The sequence below is a fragment of the Anabas testudineus genome, chromosome 23 (genome assembly GCF_900324465.2).
Source record: "Anabas testudineus chromosome 23, fAnaTes1.2, whole genome shotgun sequence".
NCBI lineage: Eukaryota > Metazoa > Chordata > Actinopteri > Anabantiformes > Anabantidae > Anabas > Anabas testudineus.
The window spans coordinates 7,567,838-7,586,939 of NC_046631.1; the positions used below are offsets into that span (position 1 = coordinate 7,567,838).

General features: G+C 42.9%; 1 protein-coding gene across 5 annotated transcripts in view; it reads right to left on the reverse strand.

Annotated features, from left to right (window-relative positions):
• Positions 1–2,393: 2,393 nt before the first annotated feature.
• wnt5b (wingless-type MMTV integration site family, member 5b) overlaps positions 2,394–19,102 on the reverse strand; it is a 62,663-nt gene continuing 45,954 nt past the window's right edge. For 3 of the 5 annotated variants that reach the window (XM_026362753.1, XM_026362751.1, XM_026362752.1), the window contains 6 exons: positions 13,934–14,097; positions 12,765–12,852; positions 12,349–12,508; positions 9,498–9,790; positions 5,323–5,481; positions 2,394–5,216 (listed from right to left, as the gene is read on the reverse strand). In XM_026362753.1, the coding sequence (XP_026218538.1) occupies positions 4,917–5,216; positions 5,323–5,481; positions 9,498–9,790; positions 12,349–12,508; positions 12,765–12,852; positions 13,934–14,049 (1,116 nt within the window). In that variant the 5' untranslated portion in view covers positions 14,050–14,097 and the 3' untranslated portion in view covers positions 2,394–4,916. Of the gene's footprint in view, positions 5,217–5,322; positions 5,482–9,497; positions 9,791–12,348; positions 12,509–12,764; positions 12,853–13,933; positions 14,110–18,668; positions 18,676–19,102 lie in introns of those variants that run through there. The other 2 variants (XM_026362754.1, XM_026362750.1) reach the window with 2 other exon arrangements.

Genomic DNA, 19,102 nt, shown 5'->3' on the forward strand with positions numbered 1-19,102 from the left:
ATGTTTGCTGCCCAGGATTCCTTAAAGTGGTTTTATGATGTGTTAATGGATTTAATTTGAAGGTGATGGTGCTTAACATTTTACTTGCAGCTTGTATGAACTCTTTTTCAAGTGCTTTTGCAATGAAGAGCAACGTTAATCTCACAAAAATCAGAACCCAGATTTACATTTTGAATAACAGCCATAAACTACTTAATTTCTGACCACTAGAAATAAAATTGATTGCAAGATGGTTGACTAACTTGAATACCTATATTACTCCATATTCACCTGCAGCAGTAGTATGTGTTGGATCACCGATTTCTATGCTCACTGATTTCTGTTCATGTTGTCTGTGGTGTGTACCTGTCTGCTTTTGCTACGATAATAAAAAACACAAAAATGCTCAAGCGGGGTTGTTGGGTCTTCTATATAATTTGATATCACTTTCTCATTCCCTCTCTTTTTGCAGGTCTTGGTCTCATCTCACACTCCAACACACTTTTACTCAGTCGGTCAGGTGGAATCTAGGATTGCATTTCAAGACGAGTTAAGACCACAACAGTAAGCATATCAGTACGTCGCCTGTGCAGCGTCTGATTTATTTGTTAACCTCAACTTTCCCTGCCCACTTTACACTCACTCAAGTAAAGAGACAAGAGGGAAGCTGTAGCTGTCTGGAAGGAGATGGCAGACAAAAGCTGAGTAGTAAAATTTAGAAACCACAAATGAAACCAGAATAACTCCATCTGGCCCTGTGTCTGCTCTTGTGGCCTTGACTTGGTCTCCGCTCTGCCGTGGCCATAGTCTTGACTTGATCTCGACTTGTCTCGCCTTAGATACACCCTGGTATTGCTAGTGGCTTGGTTTCGGGCTAGCTGGTTTTGACAATAACAATACAGAGCAGTCAACAGAGAAACAGACTGCATGCATGTGTGTGTCCATTCTGTGGTGTGTGAAATTAGGTTGCGTCTTCTTCACTTCAGCTAATCCACATCAGAGAGTTTGCCTGAAGCCTCAACTACAACAGCTTCTGGTTAATCTACAGACACCGCATACATATGTACAGTTGTCCTGTTTATGTACAGCTACGTCTTTGTCTATTTTGAAGCTTTTATCTAGACTGCATTACAGCATTATATAACTTGAGGTTTTTCTCCCACTGGACCAGAAGACAGTGGCTCTAAGTATTCTCAATTATCAACAACTCGAACCAGCAAAGAGAAAAGGTGTTAAAGTGAACTGTATGAGCCATTCTCATAGTAATGTAGTCAAACTGCATAAGCAAGAAGGCAGAAGTATGCTGCTACACAGGTGTGGCTTCACACTTAGCCGCTTGGCAGTCAAACATTAAAAGGCCTTTCAGGTCAAATGTCAGCTGGATCCAATTAATGCCTTCGCTGAGCAGTGCTGGTTTTCCTATGTTACTAGATGAGCAGAGAGAAAAGCAGCAGCTCGATGTCTGCTGCTTTTCTCTGATGCTTAACTGTGTCCCCAGGAACAGCACAGTTAATGTTTCTATTCAAATCAAAGCTGCAGGACAGTTCTATACAACTTATCCATGTAGTAAAGCTTCATTGATAGTAATTACGCTGCTTTAACAACATCTAAACTTTGCAATGCACAGAAACTGCAAAGACATTTCTTAAGTACTTAGACCCAAAGCTGGGAAAGGCCTTGTAAAAGAGACATCCTGCTACCTGGGTGTTGTTTGTTTCTGAGACTGCAAATTAGCAGCATCGCAGCAACAGATGGCTGTCAGGTGAAAAGGATTAGACAGACCGTCAGGGTACACTTTCACTGGTCTAATCTTTAGCAAATACACAGTACAGGCACACACACACACAAACACAACATATAACACAATATCCAACACACAAGTACAGGTAAATGATAATAAAAATACATAATAAGCAATTAAAGCAGTAATCAGAAGCAGCCGATTTGACTGCAGTGAGAGAAAACACTAACTGTATTGCACGTTACATGGGTCTTCCATCAGGTGAGGGGGATTATACACAGACAGTACAGTAGGTCAGTCATGCTGCTCTGGTCAGTGGTCTAATCCAATTAGTGATGAGCAGCTAGAAGCAATGTGATTATTAGTTGGGTCGCTGTACATACTTACCCATGACTGTGAACTTGAGTCAGTCCTACAAATCACAACTTTTTTTTTAAGTACTTTAAAGTCATCACATGAGAGTCAAATGTAAGTGTTTGGATATAACATTGACAAAAAAGTTGTTGTCTGAGATACAAGCACAGAATTAAAAGCGTGTCAGTGGAGCAGAATAAGAGTCAACGGATGGACAAGCTGTTAGTCCATCTGATGGGATCAAAGGTCTCAGAGAGGCGTAAGAAGATGCATCAGAAACCAGAGCGAATGGAACAGAAAAGGAAAGACAGCACACAACTTAACAAATATACTCAATAGTTTACTTCATGTGTGAAAACAATACATACATGTAAAAATAATGTGAACATGGAAACCTTCTGATTACCTGCTTTTGTCAGTACTGTAATACTGATATGATGACGATCAACAGTCAAAGTGTTATTTCAGATCAAGCTAAATGTAAATCTAGTCCTTGTGTAGGGGTCATGCAAATATTATCTTTTGTCCCATACCTGAGAAATTGTAATATTTGTGCAAACACTATTGTCACTGTCTCAAAATGTCATTTTTTTAAGGATCATAACAAAAAAAATTTAAACATTAATTTAGTGTTTAATCAGCTCAGCTATATTGTATATCAGTATAAAAACTATGGGTTACTACTCGTTCCAAATGTGTAGTACAACCAACATTTATTGTACTTTTCTGTGACGTGAGTTTTACTGTCGCAGATATGCCGCCAAAAACAACAATTTCATTTGGTTTGACAGTTTTGTGATCTCCTTGGAACATTTAAAGCCATGAGTCTATGACCGTAAATGACCGTAAAAGTCGATCCTTCTGTTTCATCTACACTATTTCAGAAGCTTTGAAAGGTTTAGTAAACAAAAATACACTGTAAATATTACAAAATACTTCTAAATTACAAGACATTTAAGCAGTGCTCCTGTCTGGAATAACTTACAGTCCATTTATTTGATGCCTCTTGAATATTTTATGTGTGCTTGCCACAGAATTTCAGCACCTTATCAGATATGAAACATCCCCTGTCCTGTTTTGTGAATTGCAGTACTGTACTACTTTTTCTTGTACTGCTTTACTTCCTGTTTCTATTTAGCAACCGTGGCATCATTTACCAAAACACCCACTGAACAACAAAGGCTTGTCTGTAATTGTCAAGTTGGAGGGGGGGGGGGGGGGGACACAGCGTGAAAACGTTGACCAGGGTCAAACTTTCCCAAAAAGAACTGCAGCAGACTCAAAAACAGAAGAAAACCTTGTTGGTGAAAACTAATTGATCAAAAGAAAAGGGTACACAATAATACTTGCGTATAAAACATAGAAAGCAGAGACTGAAAAACAATAATAAAATATACTTTCTTTTCTGATGTAGTATTTTTAAAACGTAGCCCATAATAAATTGCAGTCCTTTCTGTATTTTCCACACTCACACATTCATTTTTCCACAGCATGTTCAGTCCTCTTTAATGTTTCCTATTAACTGTGTCTATTGATTTGAGTACACTGTAAACATGACAATATCATATTATCACGACCAATACACACTGCAAAAGTCATGGTACAACCGCATTATAAAATGTTAAATTGGTGGCAAGTATGCCAAATCGGCAGCACAGGGCTTGTTGCTGACTTAACGTACTGCAGAACAACACAAGATGAAGAGGTGCCTCTCACTGATCATGCCTCTTAGTGCGAGTTCATTAAGGCAGATACAGCACATTAATCTCACTAATGGAGACTTTGCTCACTCCACTGTCAGATGAAGGTCATGGAGCTGCACTGCCGGCGCGAGCTGCTTGTTTGAACAGCCCGGCGTTTTGTGAGATGGCTGCAGCCGGTGAGCCTCATTAACCTGCACGGACACACTTGTCACGTCACAAGCGCTGGAAATCTGCTCTGGTAATACAACTAATAGGTACATGGAGACAAATGGAGAGAGCGTGCTGTCAGCCATAAGGTGACTTATTTTATTACATCTGTAATAGAACTATCCAGTTTGAAATGCCTGTGAAGCTGAATCATCAGGTTTTGTTATTTATGGAGCTTTTTTCCCCTCCTCCCTCTCTTCATGTGTTTCTCATTTGTAGAACTATTAAGTGATTCTCACAAGCTTCCATACACTCTGTATTGATTTGTATGATTCCCCAACACATGAGCAGAACTTTTACGGATCCAAACATCATCTCAGGTTTGTTAGAGTCTCTTTTAAATAACAATCTGAGTTGTATATTTATTTATTACTTAATTATATATTTATTAATTTCCTCATCATCTCACGCTAGTTGTAAATGTCCACGCCTTAGGATCCTCCTGTTAGATCCATTCATCCTCGAGGCCCTTGCTTGTCAATCCATTTAGTTTGTCCCTCTTTCGGTCGGGGTTGTGATCAGGATATTGTAAAGGAAAGCAGAAAGTGATGATGGGAGTGGAGGAAAAACAAGAATCTCAGAGAGCTGTCTGAAAAGTGTGCAAGGTGTCCCATTCCTTCCTGATTGCTACTTCTGCCTCTCCTCGCGTCCATCTGTTGTTCTCCCCTTTCTGTCCATTCATCATTCTGCTGTTTACACACAAAAATGGCCACGCGGGTGTTATGCAGCTTTTGCACTTGATGTGAAAAGGCCGGGTTTTGAAAATTGGAGGAGAAAAGGAAAAAGATAAGAGCAGCTTTGTCAGAAAATGGAACTGAAAAATCACCGGTCATCTATCCTTCACCCTCCATCCACTCATTGCTTCCTCCCTCCTTATCTACTGCCCACTGTCCTCCTTTTTCATCCCCTTCCATCTGTTTATTGTCAGCCTGCTATTTACACACAAACTGGTCGACGAGCGACGTGCAGCGTTTGCACATGACATAGCAGCACCAGTGGAACTTGCAGAAGCAGCGCTCATGCTTATAGGTCTTGAACTGGTCGTATCCTCTGCCACAGCACATCAGCTCACAGCCGTCCATGCCCTCTGAGGTTTTGTTGCAGAGGCGACCCTGTGTGCCCAGCGAACCGGTGGTCTCGTTGCGGTGGCAGTAGTCTGGGCTGGGGTCGATGTAGATCAGGTCCCCCGCTGTTGGGGGGTTGAAGCGCTTATCCACCAGCTCCAGTTTTCCCTGGATGAGATAAAGAAAGAGGTAGTTAGTGTAAAATTCTAAATGATTGTGTGTTTCTGTTTTGTACAGCCTGTAGGAAGAGATGCCCTTCTGTGAGCTAGTGTACCTTGCGCCCACTGCGCATGGCTGCAGCACTGTCGTACTTCTCCTTCAGGAACTCTCCAATCTGTCTGAAGTCAGCCAACTGCAACCAGCAAGTCTTCAGACTGCATGAACCCGAGACTCCGTGACACTTACAGGCCACATTCGCAAGATTGTAGACCGCCTGGTGGGGTGAGAGAAAGAGACAGAGATATGTTAAGACACATGAGTTCACTTGTTTGGTTGTGTTTCATGCAAAACTCAAGTAAATATTTCCACCATAATATCAACTCTATACACGGAGTGCTTAGTGGTTGAAGACCCCTGGTTTACCTGCCTTAAACTGATGTTGTGCTGCAGATGTACATTTTCTGCTGCACTGCTGCCATCTAGTGGTGAATATGTAGTTAAGGCTATTGCAGCTAAATTAAATCAGCCGGAAGGAAAATGAAATAAAGGAGAGACATTTCATCCTAAAATAGGTTGGCTGTCCTATGACGCTGCTGTCAATGCTGCTCCACCAAACTAAAACAAACAGCTGACTCAGAATAGGAGGGCCGCTACCAACCAGAGGAAATGTGGCTCTATTGTAAACGGACTTTCCCACACAGTTAGTGTATAGAGGTAGTCAGAAGTCATTTAAAAGACCAATACGTGGTAAAGAACTACCACAAACTGAACTCAATACTATTGGCTTAGTTAGAAAGTCAGTGGCTTTCAATGAAATTGGGCCATAACAGAAAGAAAGAAAGACACACTGAGCCCAGAATATCTCTTACTCACGTCATTGTCTGAAAATATACATTTGCCTGCAGTTCCCTGTGATAGATCCTGCTGTAGTTAATTTGTCTTATGCAAGTTGTTTGGCTTGTTCCCAACATTATGAAGCAGTTTGTTCGTATACAGAACAGGAAATGGAAGATTTACTGTTTAGCAGCTGTGAACTTTAGGGGGAGCTCTTTACCAGGTCAGTTAGACAGCATTCAGTCACTTCAATTACCTCCTCACCTCTGTTAACCCTTGAGTCTCAAACACCACTGACCTCCACCTCCCGCCCTTCTCCCCTCTCCTCTACTTTACTACCCAGCAGGCATAGCACTCGGCACCCTCCAATCCTGTGATTTGACCCGCGTGACCCCCTCAGACAGACGCTGATAGCAGCAGGGTACAATGACATTTTGTAGAAGGGTAGGAATCCTTTTATTCTGTTTGCATCTCTCTCTATCATTCAGAGTGAGAGACAAGTTAATTGGAGGTTTTTAAAAGTTAGAATTAGTCTTATACTTTCATCATCAGGGGAACTCCTCCTTGTTTTTGACTCCTCACTGTTTTACGAGCCTTCATGTTCACTGAGATCCCCCACACTGTGGGGTTTATGTTTAGACAAACAGTCAAAAGGAAAAGTTTTATTTCTATATTTTCAAGGATGGAGTTCTGAGTTGCAGCCTAACATGGAGGTAACCCTGTGTTCAGTTGGTGTGATGTTGTAATCTCACACTACAATTTTTTATTTTTGGTATTTTGCACACTTCCATTAATTGTTCTGTTACTTTGAGCCACATTCCTTTAATGAATGGTGCTATAGAGACACTTCTTTTTTATTATTATTCCATATTGCAAGCTGCCAGTAACCTCATGCTGTCAAATCTGTGTGTCCAGCATCATACTGAGCTATTTGGTAGATTATGCCTGCTGGGCGCAGTGACACTGGACCTTGAACACACACACACACACACACACACAGTCAGTCATCCGTGGTGGTGGGGACACGGTCTCTGTCAGGCACAATAGGTTCTGCTTAGACAGGGTTAGAGGGTTAGGAGCCGTGTGTGTTTGTGTGTGTGTGTGTGTGTGTGTGTGTGTGTGTCGGTGTGTGTGTGTGTGTGTGTGTGTGTGTGTGTGTGAATCAGTTACAAGAAGGGGGCAGAAATAGAGAACATAGCCCACCCTTTGTGACAGGAAAAGCAATGAGGTGAAGCTGGCTAAGAATAGAAAAGAACACATTTTGTTATTTAAGAGGTTTTAGTATTTATTTATATTAATTCTAGTCAGTCTGCCTCCCCTTTCTTTTGCAGTTATCTAGCTCTGCAGCTCAATCATTGAGCAGCTCCAGTTTGGCATCTGGACGTGAACCACTATGCAGCTGATTCACAATGACTGATTCAAACCGGTTCCTCTATAGCTGTCAACCTGCTGTTGTCGCTCGTCACTAGTCTCTGTCTTTATGAGGACAAGATGGCATTGCTGGCCCACTCTATTGCAGAGAGTTTGTTGTGTGGTACAACTTAAATTAGACGGTATTGTCTGCATCTGGGAGGCTGCAGAGGAAAGCAAGGGTCTGTGTGGCAGGCCATCCGTTTGCAGCTCTAACAAAAGCGTTAACATGTTTATGTATGCAGACATACACCGTCTACACTCATTTAAGCTCTTCACTAAAAAAGTTGCGCTGTATGTGCAGAGCAGAGTGGACTGTTATTGTCTTTAGCTTGGGAATGTACGTCTAATTGTTTTGGTGTCTATGTGACAAGCACAACCCCGTTTGATATATTTGAAACAGAGACAGTAGACATAGGTGGTTACGTTCAAGTGTGTATATATATATATATATATATATGTGTGTGTGTGTGTGTGTGTGTGTGTCTTTGAGAGTCGGGGGAGTGTGACGGAGGTCCATCCCTCACCCTGTGTCTCTGTCTCCAGACGCTTGTACACACACAGACACACACAGACTACCATGTTGTCCAGCGTTCATAGAAATTAAATGAAGCTGAGCACGCACACACACACACACACACACACACACACACACACACACACACACACACACACACACACACACACACACACACACACACACACACACACACACACACAGTGGCACACCCCTGTCACCTCTATAAAAGCCCTGTGGTTTGCCCTGTTCAGCCAAGCAAGACAAATCCCGCTTAGGACAAACCAGCGTGTCCATGAAAGAAAGAGAGAGAAAGAGGGAGCGAAGACGAGAAACTGTCTTCCTCTCTCTTGCTCTTCTCCTTTTCATCTCTTGCTTCTCCTCTCTTCCGTTTCGATGGACAGCCAACAATGAAAGCAAAGGCTCAAACAGGAGAGAGCAGGAAAAGTCATTCAAAAAGTGTGTTACAGAACTATGTGTGTGTGTGTGTGTGTGTGTGTGTTAATACAAGGCCGTAGCTGTAGATCTTTCTCTCATACACTTTCCTATGGCCCCAATGGGACCCTCAACAGTAACACAACCTTTCCAGACCTTCACATTTGACCTGTGACACACATGCATGCCCAAAAAACAGGCTCACTGTCTCTCACACAAATCAAACAGAGCTGAGCTGTGCACACACACACACACACACAAAGACACACACACACACACGAGCGTCTCTGTCTTGTAAACAACTTAAACAAATCTTCAGCTGAAGATAAACACCTTCTCCTGATCCACTGTGCACAAGAATGGGCAAATGGAACTTTTACAAGGAAAGTGTGTATTTGTGCATGTGTGTGTGTGTGTGTTTGCACAGAGATCAGGCAAAGTTGAAAGGTTTCTGTTAATGCATTTGTTTTAATTGCTCTCCCCACCTGAAAGCATTTTCAAATAAGCTCCAATATCAGGTTAGTAGCTGCTTATTGTCTCTGTATGGTAGCCAGCAAGAGACAAAAGACACAAAGGTGAGCATGTGACGTGTTTTGTAGACAAAGCATTTATTGATCTATTAATCTTTCAGTCTGTCCATTATTTAGATTTTGTTAGAGAATTTTTGTAACTTTGACTCTTTCTTTTATTCTCATTGCACATTTAACCATGTTATTGTTCATTGTTTTGTGCATTTATATGTGTCTCTAAATAAGCGTGTGTGTGTTACTCTGGTGGAATGTGCAGTGACCTTGTGACCTAGCCAGGCTCCAAGGGCGTTAACAGTTATAGCATTTAAAACCTCCCAATAAATAACCTTCACTCCCAAACACACACACTCACAAAAATAAGGGCAGGTCAGGCCATGGGGGTCTACCTACGTGCACACATACATTACTTAAAGACACCCATATACATTAGCAGGGGTTCACACATGTTCTTCAGTAAAGTTTCACTACACTTTGCATCTCTAAACCTAGGTTGATGTTAATTTCTGAAAGAAAATGTTTGACCCTCTTTTCCAGGGCAAAAACAGTACATGTGGTTTTCCATACCTGTCTCCCTGCTTCATTATTCTGCAGGTTCATCAGTATACGGGTTTGCTCAGGTGACCCACGTGGGTAATTCTTCTCTCTCTCTCTGGCATCCACAAACTCCCGGGAGAACCGGTAGCCGTAATGCACGTTGTCGCCGCAGCCGCCCCACAGCCAGTCCCGCGGCAGATCACGGGGCCGAGCGGCACGGCTGCAGCCACAGGTGGAGAGCTCTCCCTCGCGGCACGCCCGGCTGATGGCGTGGACCACACCGGCTGCACTAATGGCGTAAGTGAAGGCTGTCTCCCTGGAGCCTGGAGGAAAGGTGAAACACACAATTAGGAGACTTAAAGGGCAGGTTTAAATGCTGAAATCTACACACAGCAGGTTGCACTTTGTCTCACTGGATTTCATTTTTAATGTATTCATGGCTTTTGTGTGAGTGTGTGTGTGAATTCAGTGACAGGAAACATGGGTAGCTGCTCAGGTTAACACTTTACTACTTCCTGCCTAACAAATAGTCAAGTTGAGAGTATGTTCTGTGGACTATCCAGATTAAAAAAGGGAAAGATATGTTGGTAATCTGTAATTCTTTAATGTAGTGAGCACCACTAATAAAATACTTTGTTTTGCATTAGGGTAAAAATAAAGTCTCAAACATTGTTGCTTTAATCTGGGCTGAACGTACAAATGTATGAGCTTTAAACTCTAAGGACCTCATGTGGAAACATCTCAGTGAAATCGTACATTTATAAAGAACATGTGTAATATTTGAGTTGCAACATAGCATTAGATTCATTTTGGGGTTTGACTTAATCCAGTCAGTTTCACGATGAGCACAGCCGTGGAATACACAACACAACCTGCATGTCCTACACTGTCTGCATTAATACACAAACCAACACACAAAGGAGTAGAAAGGACGACGTCCTGACAGGTAGGAGGTCGAGTGCTGTGAAACTCCACCATTTGCATATGAACAGCAAAGAACCGGGCAGTACCTCGGGTTCAGGCTGCATTTGCAGAGATCAGAAGACGTTTTATGACTTCTAATTGTAGCGTTTAGCATTTTATATGATCACTTATCTTTACTCGAAATATTTTTACAGCCTGATCTAATCTTTGTTGAGAAACTGAAACAATATTTACTCATTCATGAATGTCTGCAAGACTCAGGACTGAGTTGAGTGTCTCTTTCTGTTTTCATTGTGTCTCCTCTGAAACTTTTGCTGCAGGAAACTCAGGTGTAACACATAACTGACTTTATCTGTATACCTATTTTTTTTTGGTGAACAGTTTTTAGAAATAAGATTTAAACAACCACAACAAGTAAGTTATTTATCAAATCTCAAACTTTGCAACTTTTGTATTTCAAATTATATTCCCATAGACAGATTTATTACTCTGCATGTAGACATCTACTCCAAACTGTTACTTAGATCATACTTTAATGTATTTTTTCGTAGTTTATATTCTACTACAACTCTCAATGGACCTCTAACGCTGCTAAGTGTCGCTGTGTAACCGAATATAATGGAGGAATCAACATCCTCCGTGCAGACAGGCAGGTATGCATGCAAAACTGAGGAGTGTGAGCTCTTCATTCAGGCTTTAGGAGCAGTCTCCCAGTCGGGATGGTCTGATTATGCAGCAGAGACACGGAGAGAGAGGCCGAGTCGTTTATGAGACTGCGGAGCCAGGACTTCAAATAGCAGGTCCGGATGTGCCGGATCGGTGTCAGCTCATCAGTGCATTTCAAAAGAAGAGCCGCAGGACAATGGACCGACTAACACCTCCATATAACCTGGAGATAGACTGACTGTCAACACGGAGACAGGCAGATAGAGACGGAGACAGAGAAAGAGCCGCAAACACCTCGCCTGACTGCCCGCAGCGGATTTGACACGTACTTGTTGATGAGAGCTTTCCCACATCGCCCGCTGGGAATTAGGTGCACAACACACTGATCCAGGGCCTGAGCTGCCGGTAGATGCTTCATAAAGCGGCTGCAGACACATCCCACGGCTTTGCAGCAACATATTCATCTAATCTGCATGCGTGACCTTTCTGTGCTTCGTGTTTAATTCAAGTTTTATTCCCTCGCACGGTTGCGCGGAGTAAAACGACATTTAATCGTTTAATGCTTCTGTGCAACTTGATAGGAATATTACTATTGAGGCCACCTGATTGCTTAAAGGAAAAAGAAAACTACTGAAATCCACATGCTGCATAAAAAAAAATACCAAAACCTAATCCTTCACTAGAAACAGCTACATGCTGAACCTCAGTCCACATATGGACCATGCATATTGGAATAATAAGCCACTATAGAAGATTTAAAAATAATAATAAACACAGTGATTCTTGATTTCATATCTGATCACAACCCCAGATGTCTTTTCCAAGAATATGCCAGTACACAAACAAACAACAGTTCACTTATTCTATAGGATTTCACCAGGGTGAAATTATCTGATTCTTCACTGGACCATTTCTGTCTCTACCGCTCCGCTGTACTCTACTATATTCCATTTAAGGCTAAAGAATAATATGTGGTATTATTTCAGCCTGTCATTTGACTGAACTCCAACGACCTCTTCTGCTCGGTGAAACCTTCAACACTCCGATCTGCATGACCTGTCCAAACACTAAGTGTTTTCACTGAGCCTTTTATTACATTAATAACCACAACAACAGCCCTTTCAAAATAAAACTATTAATTGGTGCACTGCTGCCGCCATTTAGCAAGAAACTCACTCACTCACGGGGAAACTGTTCAAAAAACTGATTGCTGCACGAGAAACAAGCTACATTTCTGTCCGTTCATATGTAGTTTGCGATTCCTTTTGTCTGATCATAAAAGTCCACTCACCGATCTGCATGACTCGTCCAAACACAGATTCGTTGTCCACCGTGCTGCAGTTCCACCTCCTCTGCCTGAACTGGTATTGGCACTCCTTGATGCCTGTCTTGGCTCCCTCTCCAATGTACTTCATGTGGTCCTGGTACAGTTGGCACAGTTTTCTCTGGCCCTGCAGACCACACAGCAGCAGCAGCAGCAGCAGATGAGAGATTAGTAGAGATTAGTCAGGTAATGGTTTGATTTTTTAGTGGTCCCTGTGGGGAAATCCTCCCCTTATTTGACCAGTTCCTCGCAGTCAGTGCTCAAGCTACAGAAAAGGAGCTGGTAGGAAGATCAGGTCCTTTAGTCAAATATGAACCTATCTGAGAAGTAGAACGATGAAAGATTTCTAATAGAGCCTGTGTCTCCCACAGATGGCTGCTTACCTGAGAGAGTCCAGACAGCTGACTGCAGAGGGGCTGAGCTCCGATGATGTACATCTCTGGCATCTGGATTGGGGTCAGCGCTAGTGACCTGAGAGACAGAAGTCATATATATTCTCAATTCAAACTAATAAATTGAATCTATCAAGCTCAAAGAGAAGTGGCAGAGACACAGCTTCCGTGATGTACGGCTCCATGTCAAGAGAGGAGGCCGGTGCCGCACAGGACAAAGTTCAGACGCAGCTTTTATTACTTCAACAGGCTGAATTTGTATAAAGAGACTCAGTTTGTGAACATCTCTGCAGCTGCTTTGCTCACGTTTTTTTTGGTCTTTTTCACCAAACACGTGCTATTATCAAACATTTTATTCATATCAGTCTCCAAACCCTCCACACCGCTTCATCTGCCAGCGAAGCCTTTATGATGGCACCATTTGGGCAGCAGGGATGTTATCTTTGGGCTGGTTTTGGATGGTTGGGTTCAACTCTGAACTATCTCATATAGTTTAATACCTTTCAAAGTCACTGTATATTCTGTTCTGATTAAACTGGAAGGAACTCCACTGACCCACGCACTCTCTCCACTAAAATATCACAAAGTGAACTAAATAGCATATAGTTGCATGTTGTAAGTCAAGAACAAGTGTGGCTAATTGAAGGCCCTATAGGCACAGCAGCAGGCTGCCTTGCAGTACCATTTGGGACTTAGCCAGGGTAAATATTGTGACAGAGCCTTCACATTTGTTCCATTCTCTGTTAGGCTCTATCACAGGACTGGAACATCACGGCACGACGCAAACCTACCCCCCAAACACACACACACACATACACACACACACACAGCAGCAAGAGGCAAAATTAAGTGAAGTATATAGCTCACATTTTGTCACGTCAGCAACATTCTTAGTGGCAAAAATATATAAATATGTTATATAATTAGAACCTACATCGTGCGTAAATACGCACATATAAGGTTGTTATAAATCTTTAGATGCAAATTCATAATAAAGACTTTGATATAGTATGAAACATTAACTAGATAGATTTCATTTGCTATTCTTTTACCATCAACAGCAAGAATAGTGTTTAAAATCATTTTGTCAGGTGTTCTTAGCGATGTTTCTTCGCCTTGAACACATCTTTAAAATGATTGCACTGCCGTTGATTACTCACCACCATGAGTTGGCGTCCACCACCAGCATTTGGGAGCTGCAGGCGAGGAAGGCGGCTGCCAGCAGCAGATGTCGGACGACACCAGTTCGCCTTCTCCGGACAGGCCTGTTGTCCATGGTCCGCAGCGTCACCGCCTCACAGCCGGTGTTTGGGAGAGTGCTCGGCTGTGGAGACATGGGTAGAAAATGAGGAGTCGTCCCACCCAACTGGCGATGGCGAGTCAGATTCACGCGTCTTGTGTTTCTCTCCAGTTGTGTTTTAGTCCACTTGTCTCTTAACTTGTCCTTCTATCCTCCCTTTCCGTGGTCTCTAATGGTTCAAACTATGAAGGTAAACTGCCATTGACAGTGTTGAAATAGTCAATGAAAGACGGACAGTCTGTAGTTCCCAGGTAGATTAACTGTGAATGAGAGCGGACAGTTGATCTGAAGTCACATCAGCATGTTTGTAGAAGGTGAGAAGCTGCTGGAGGCTACTGGATAAACTTCAAATCCAAAACATGCCTAAAGTTTCATATCAGCTGAGCATTGCGCAAAGACGGATGTAACTTCTATTGGCACCGTCTCTATAAAGTCAAAGCTACGATGCAAAAAGTGCGACTGTTCCTCTCCTTCCTGTCCCCTCACGGCCACTCCACATCTCTCTCCCTGACTCCCTAGTATACACTCCTCCTCTTCTCACCCCCACTTCACTTCGGGACACCCCCTACTCTCTCCATCCCTCCCTCCCCGTTGTACGACCACACATTGCGCACGCGTGTCTCTGTGCGCGCCGAGCATTTCAACAAATGGGCACAGGACGCAGTCACTGGCGCTGGAACCAAGACTGCACGCACGCACCTGTGATGTTAGTGACCTTGTGTTTAGAAGTGTTTCGTGGTATCTGGTGAATCACGGAACATAAACAGTGCCGGCCACTATTTTGGTCCGTCATCCGTCATCCGTTTTGGTCAGTGATCAGTGAACTGTCCATTTACTAGAATTTAAATATGTTTAAATGTAGAAAATAAAATAAAACCTAGTAGAAGAATGAGTCTGAGGCCATGAACTGTACAAGAAAGACAACATGAGCGACGGAGGTTGAATAGTTTTCCAACCTCAAAGAAGTTTACATGCGTCAAATTCCTTTTATCAGTTGAAGTGAATAATTTCTTTGAATACAAGGTGAGAGCTTCAAAAAATTGCTTAATCCTCTCGTCTTTGGTCTGCGAAAATAAAAGGCCTCCGCCTCCTCTCGACACACACAGCCCACACATTTACGCACGGACACACACATACACACACACACTGGCAGGAGTCCTGAAAAGTCCTGAAGTAAAGAAAAAACGTGTTAATTCAAGCTCTCCTCAATTCATAACCAGGTCAACGACAAAACTGCAGCTGGGTCCGTGGGTAGTGAACCTGCAGAGGAACTGGCTCTTTGATCTGACTCAGTGCTTCTCTAAAGAATGCGTCCACAACTAAAGGTGGACCAGGGGAAGATTAGGTCGGGGCCCCTAAATATCTAGAGGAACTGGTCTCCGAAATTAGAAAACATTCATCACAAAAGATTTTCAGTTTGATCCTTTATTATAAAGCGTTAGTGACCTGTAAGGTAACTATATAAATAATAGGAATGATTATCAAGTATATAACCTATAATAGATGTTAAGTGGGAGAATAATTGTCTTATCTTTACTATGAAAAGCACAGATAAACTACAGGCCTATATGTAGATGGTAGTCTTAATCTTAATCTTAAAGTTTTAATCTGGTTCAGGTGTTTAGTGCGGTTTTCTTCTATCCACATTTTGCGCACAGAATTACATGAAATCTAAGCAGGTGAGTGCGTTTTATATGTTTAAGATGCAAAGAGGGGGCAGAAGTCAGTTTAAATAAGTTTGTTTTCCCCAAGTTTCGCCTTCCTTACATGTTCTTGTCCATAACATGGTACTTTGTGTTATGAAGCCCCTTTATTCTTCTAAACGTCGTGTCTGTTGGTGTCTCCCGTGGTGGAGAACTGCGGCAGAGACTCGGATGTCACTCATGTCTGCATAACAATAGACTGAGCAGGGGCCACACACCTTTCATCTCCCGGGGGCCCTAAACTTCCCCACCACGCACACGCACACGCACGCACGCACACGCACACACACGCACGCACAGCTCTCTGAAGTGATCTAACTGGCTGATTTCAATCAACATCTGATTGATATTCCGCCGTGTTTTGTCAGAGTGGGTGGGTACTTGGGTCAAAGTCAGGTTGAGCGAGTGAATAAACAGTAAAACAATGAGACACATTTTGGGAAACAGAAACGTCATTACAATATGGAAGAGCCGCAAAACTGGCCCGACCGTCCCATCAGCAAGTAACCACGAGAAGGAATGCAACTATTTCCTTTCTGCTTTCGCCATCTCCATGCAGATGAGGTGGTGCACCTTGTTTCACAGCTGGGACCCAGAGCTCAGTGGAGGAAACAGTGCCCCCATCTGGGAAGACACAGGCAACAGATGAGGGCGCAAATATTAAATGGAAACCTCTACCAGTCCTGTATGATCTAGAAACTTTAAGACCTTCCAGGCATGATTGAGCTCCCTCATCATTAGTCGGTATTGTAGCAGTCAATAATTCATCATAATGGAGGGACAGGACACAGTAATGTCTTAGGATAATTACAGACCAACCAGCAGCTGTTGTGTTGGTAATTGTTCAGTCTGTTTCTAGAGTTATAGCGCCCTCTACTGATGCGCTACTGCTTAATAGGTTTTGCTGAAATGAACTACTTTGGCATCATGGTTCAAGCGAGGTTATTGTGTATTCTTAGACTTTAAAACTCTTGGTTACAGGCTGTAGGACTTGTGTTTAGTTTAAGATATCTGGGAATCAACTTGAAATAATCACATTTCTCTTTTTAAGATCTTTACTTTTTCATAATTTGGGAATTAAAGAGAAACACAAAGAAATTTGAACTCAACTGAAGCAGCATCACTGGATTATTTCACACAGTGGTGGCCGAGCAGGCCTACCTACTGACTGGTGATGTGCCTGTTGAGACACAAGGAGGAGTAGTTCAGCTACAGCAAATACTGCAGGCCACGGAAAAGGGGGTAAAATATGAGCAGGGAGGGCTGAGGGCATGGAGATGAAATTTGGACCAAGTGAGATAAAGAAAAAAAGAGGAAGGCAAACAGAAAGAGTGAAAGAGAGAGGGAGTGTCCAAGTAATGGAGACAGAGAGCGAGCGAGCTAGAGAGAGGACTTGTCCCTAGAGGATATGAGCAATAGCCATGCAACAGGGAGCAATGCCTGAGAAAGTCGGCAGCTCGTCTCCGGCTTAACAGCAGCCTCACTTTTTATTGCCTTCAGTGCTGGGCTGGAGCGAGAGAACAAGCCAGCTGTCTCCTGCAGGGAAACCAGCTGCGGTCGGCTGATGAGGTCTGAGCTGATTCTGTAAAAGCAGCTCGTGCCAAAGTGCTAAATATCACTTTTAAGAAATGACTGTGACTCAAAAATTGATCAGTTTTTGATCAGTTTGATCAGATGAAGGCGTCACAGCAGAATAGAAATGAGAGGATGGATGTGGCACACTAGACACATGGAGGACTTAGTTAGGATACTTTTTACTTTTTTATTTCAGCCCTCTCTTTGCTATCGCACCCACTCCTTCAGGGTCCTGCTGTTTTTTATTTGAAGGTGTAAAAAGAAACAAGGTAGACCAGACGTGGGACTATGTACCAACTTTGCACAGACACACGGACACATTTGTTGGAACCAAACCTACAAATGATAACACAGGAAACCCATGGGACAGTGAAACAACCGGCTCCACGTACAGTGTGCCTCAGTAACTCTGTCTCCTTTCTATATCTCTGTTCCCCGTCCAAAAACACACATACGTACATGCGCATGTTCAGCGACTAACTAATGCAACTGGCTGCGGGGACATTTCCTGCTAACACCCTCTACATGCACACACACCTGGGGACAATGCAGTGGGATTTGGAAGCAGCTAACAACGGCTTTGGAGTGTGCACTGGCTTTTTTATGTGTCTCTTTGTGTTTCCAGTTTCTATGTGTGGCTCCATGTACAGTGGCATCCTCTTTTACCCTGGTTTTCACTCCTCCCTTCCTCCCTCACACGTTCTCTTGTCCCACTTTCTCCTTTTGTGTCTCCTTTCATCGGTCACGCTTGCTCTCACCTCTCCTCCTTCACCCTCTCCGCCTCTTGTTCCCCAACTCTGTCCATCTCCTCTCTCCTTCCCTCCATCCATCCTTCTGTCAGCTGGCAGAAGATGAGTCATGCCTCTAGCTGGGAGGCTAAAACTCTCTCTCTCTCTAAATATATCTTCTCAATACTTCTCCTCCTCCTGTCTTTCTGCATCTCTTTCTCCGTCATCCTCTTCACACTTCTCTCTGCTCTGTACCACCATCTGTTTCTCTACTTCTCTCTGCTTTTGTTCTGGTGCTCCTCTACCAAGCTGGTTCCTCCTTCCTCTCTCAATTTCTGTCAGGCTTTTGTTTCTCCCTGTCAGTCAGAAAGTCAGGTTCATCAGCCATTTTGTGGGTCTCTGGAGCTTATTTAATATTCATTCAAGAGCGTAATTTTCCCGTTTTGAAATCATAATTTCATGATTTCATTAAATTCATCACTGGCTATCACTGATATGGCAGCCAGACTAGCATCCATCAGGATCCAGCCGAAAGCTGGGGCCTTACCAGAGAGGGTCGTTACCCAGAAAACATTAAACATTTATTAAATGGGTTTGTGGGAGATTGTTTTGTCAACTGCTGCTTCCAGGCTCAAGAAGAAAAAGTCATTCACAATTTTTAAGCTAGCACGGACAAGAAATCCTTAAGGGCTCAGGAAATGGAAGTTTGAACATCTGCAGTTGCACAACAACTCCATGTGCTGAAGAAGATAACGAAGTGTAATCTGGTGGTTGTAGTGCCCAACTTGATCATATCACATTAAGTTTGTACCTAACTGCAGCAGGTCAAACACAGTATATGAAATACTTCAATCTTATTACGTATTAAACATTACATTTTAAATTCCACGTGGCATTTTATTAGTATGGATCTCAGCTGAATAAATCTCATTTGACTGAAGAATACAGTGCGAGTCTGAACTAATAAATGTGCCCAGACTAGCCCTGTTTGGCTCCTTAGTGGAAATGGCACAACTGAGAAAG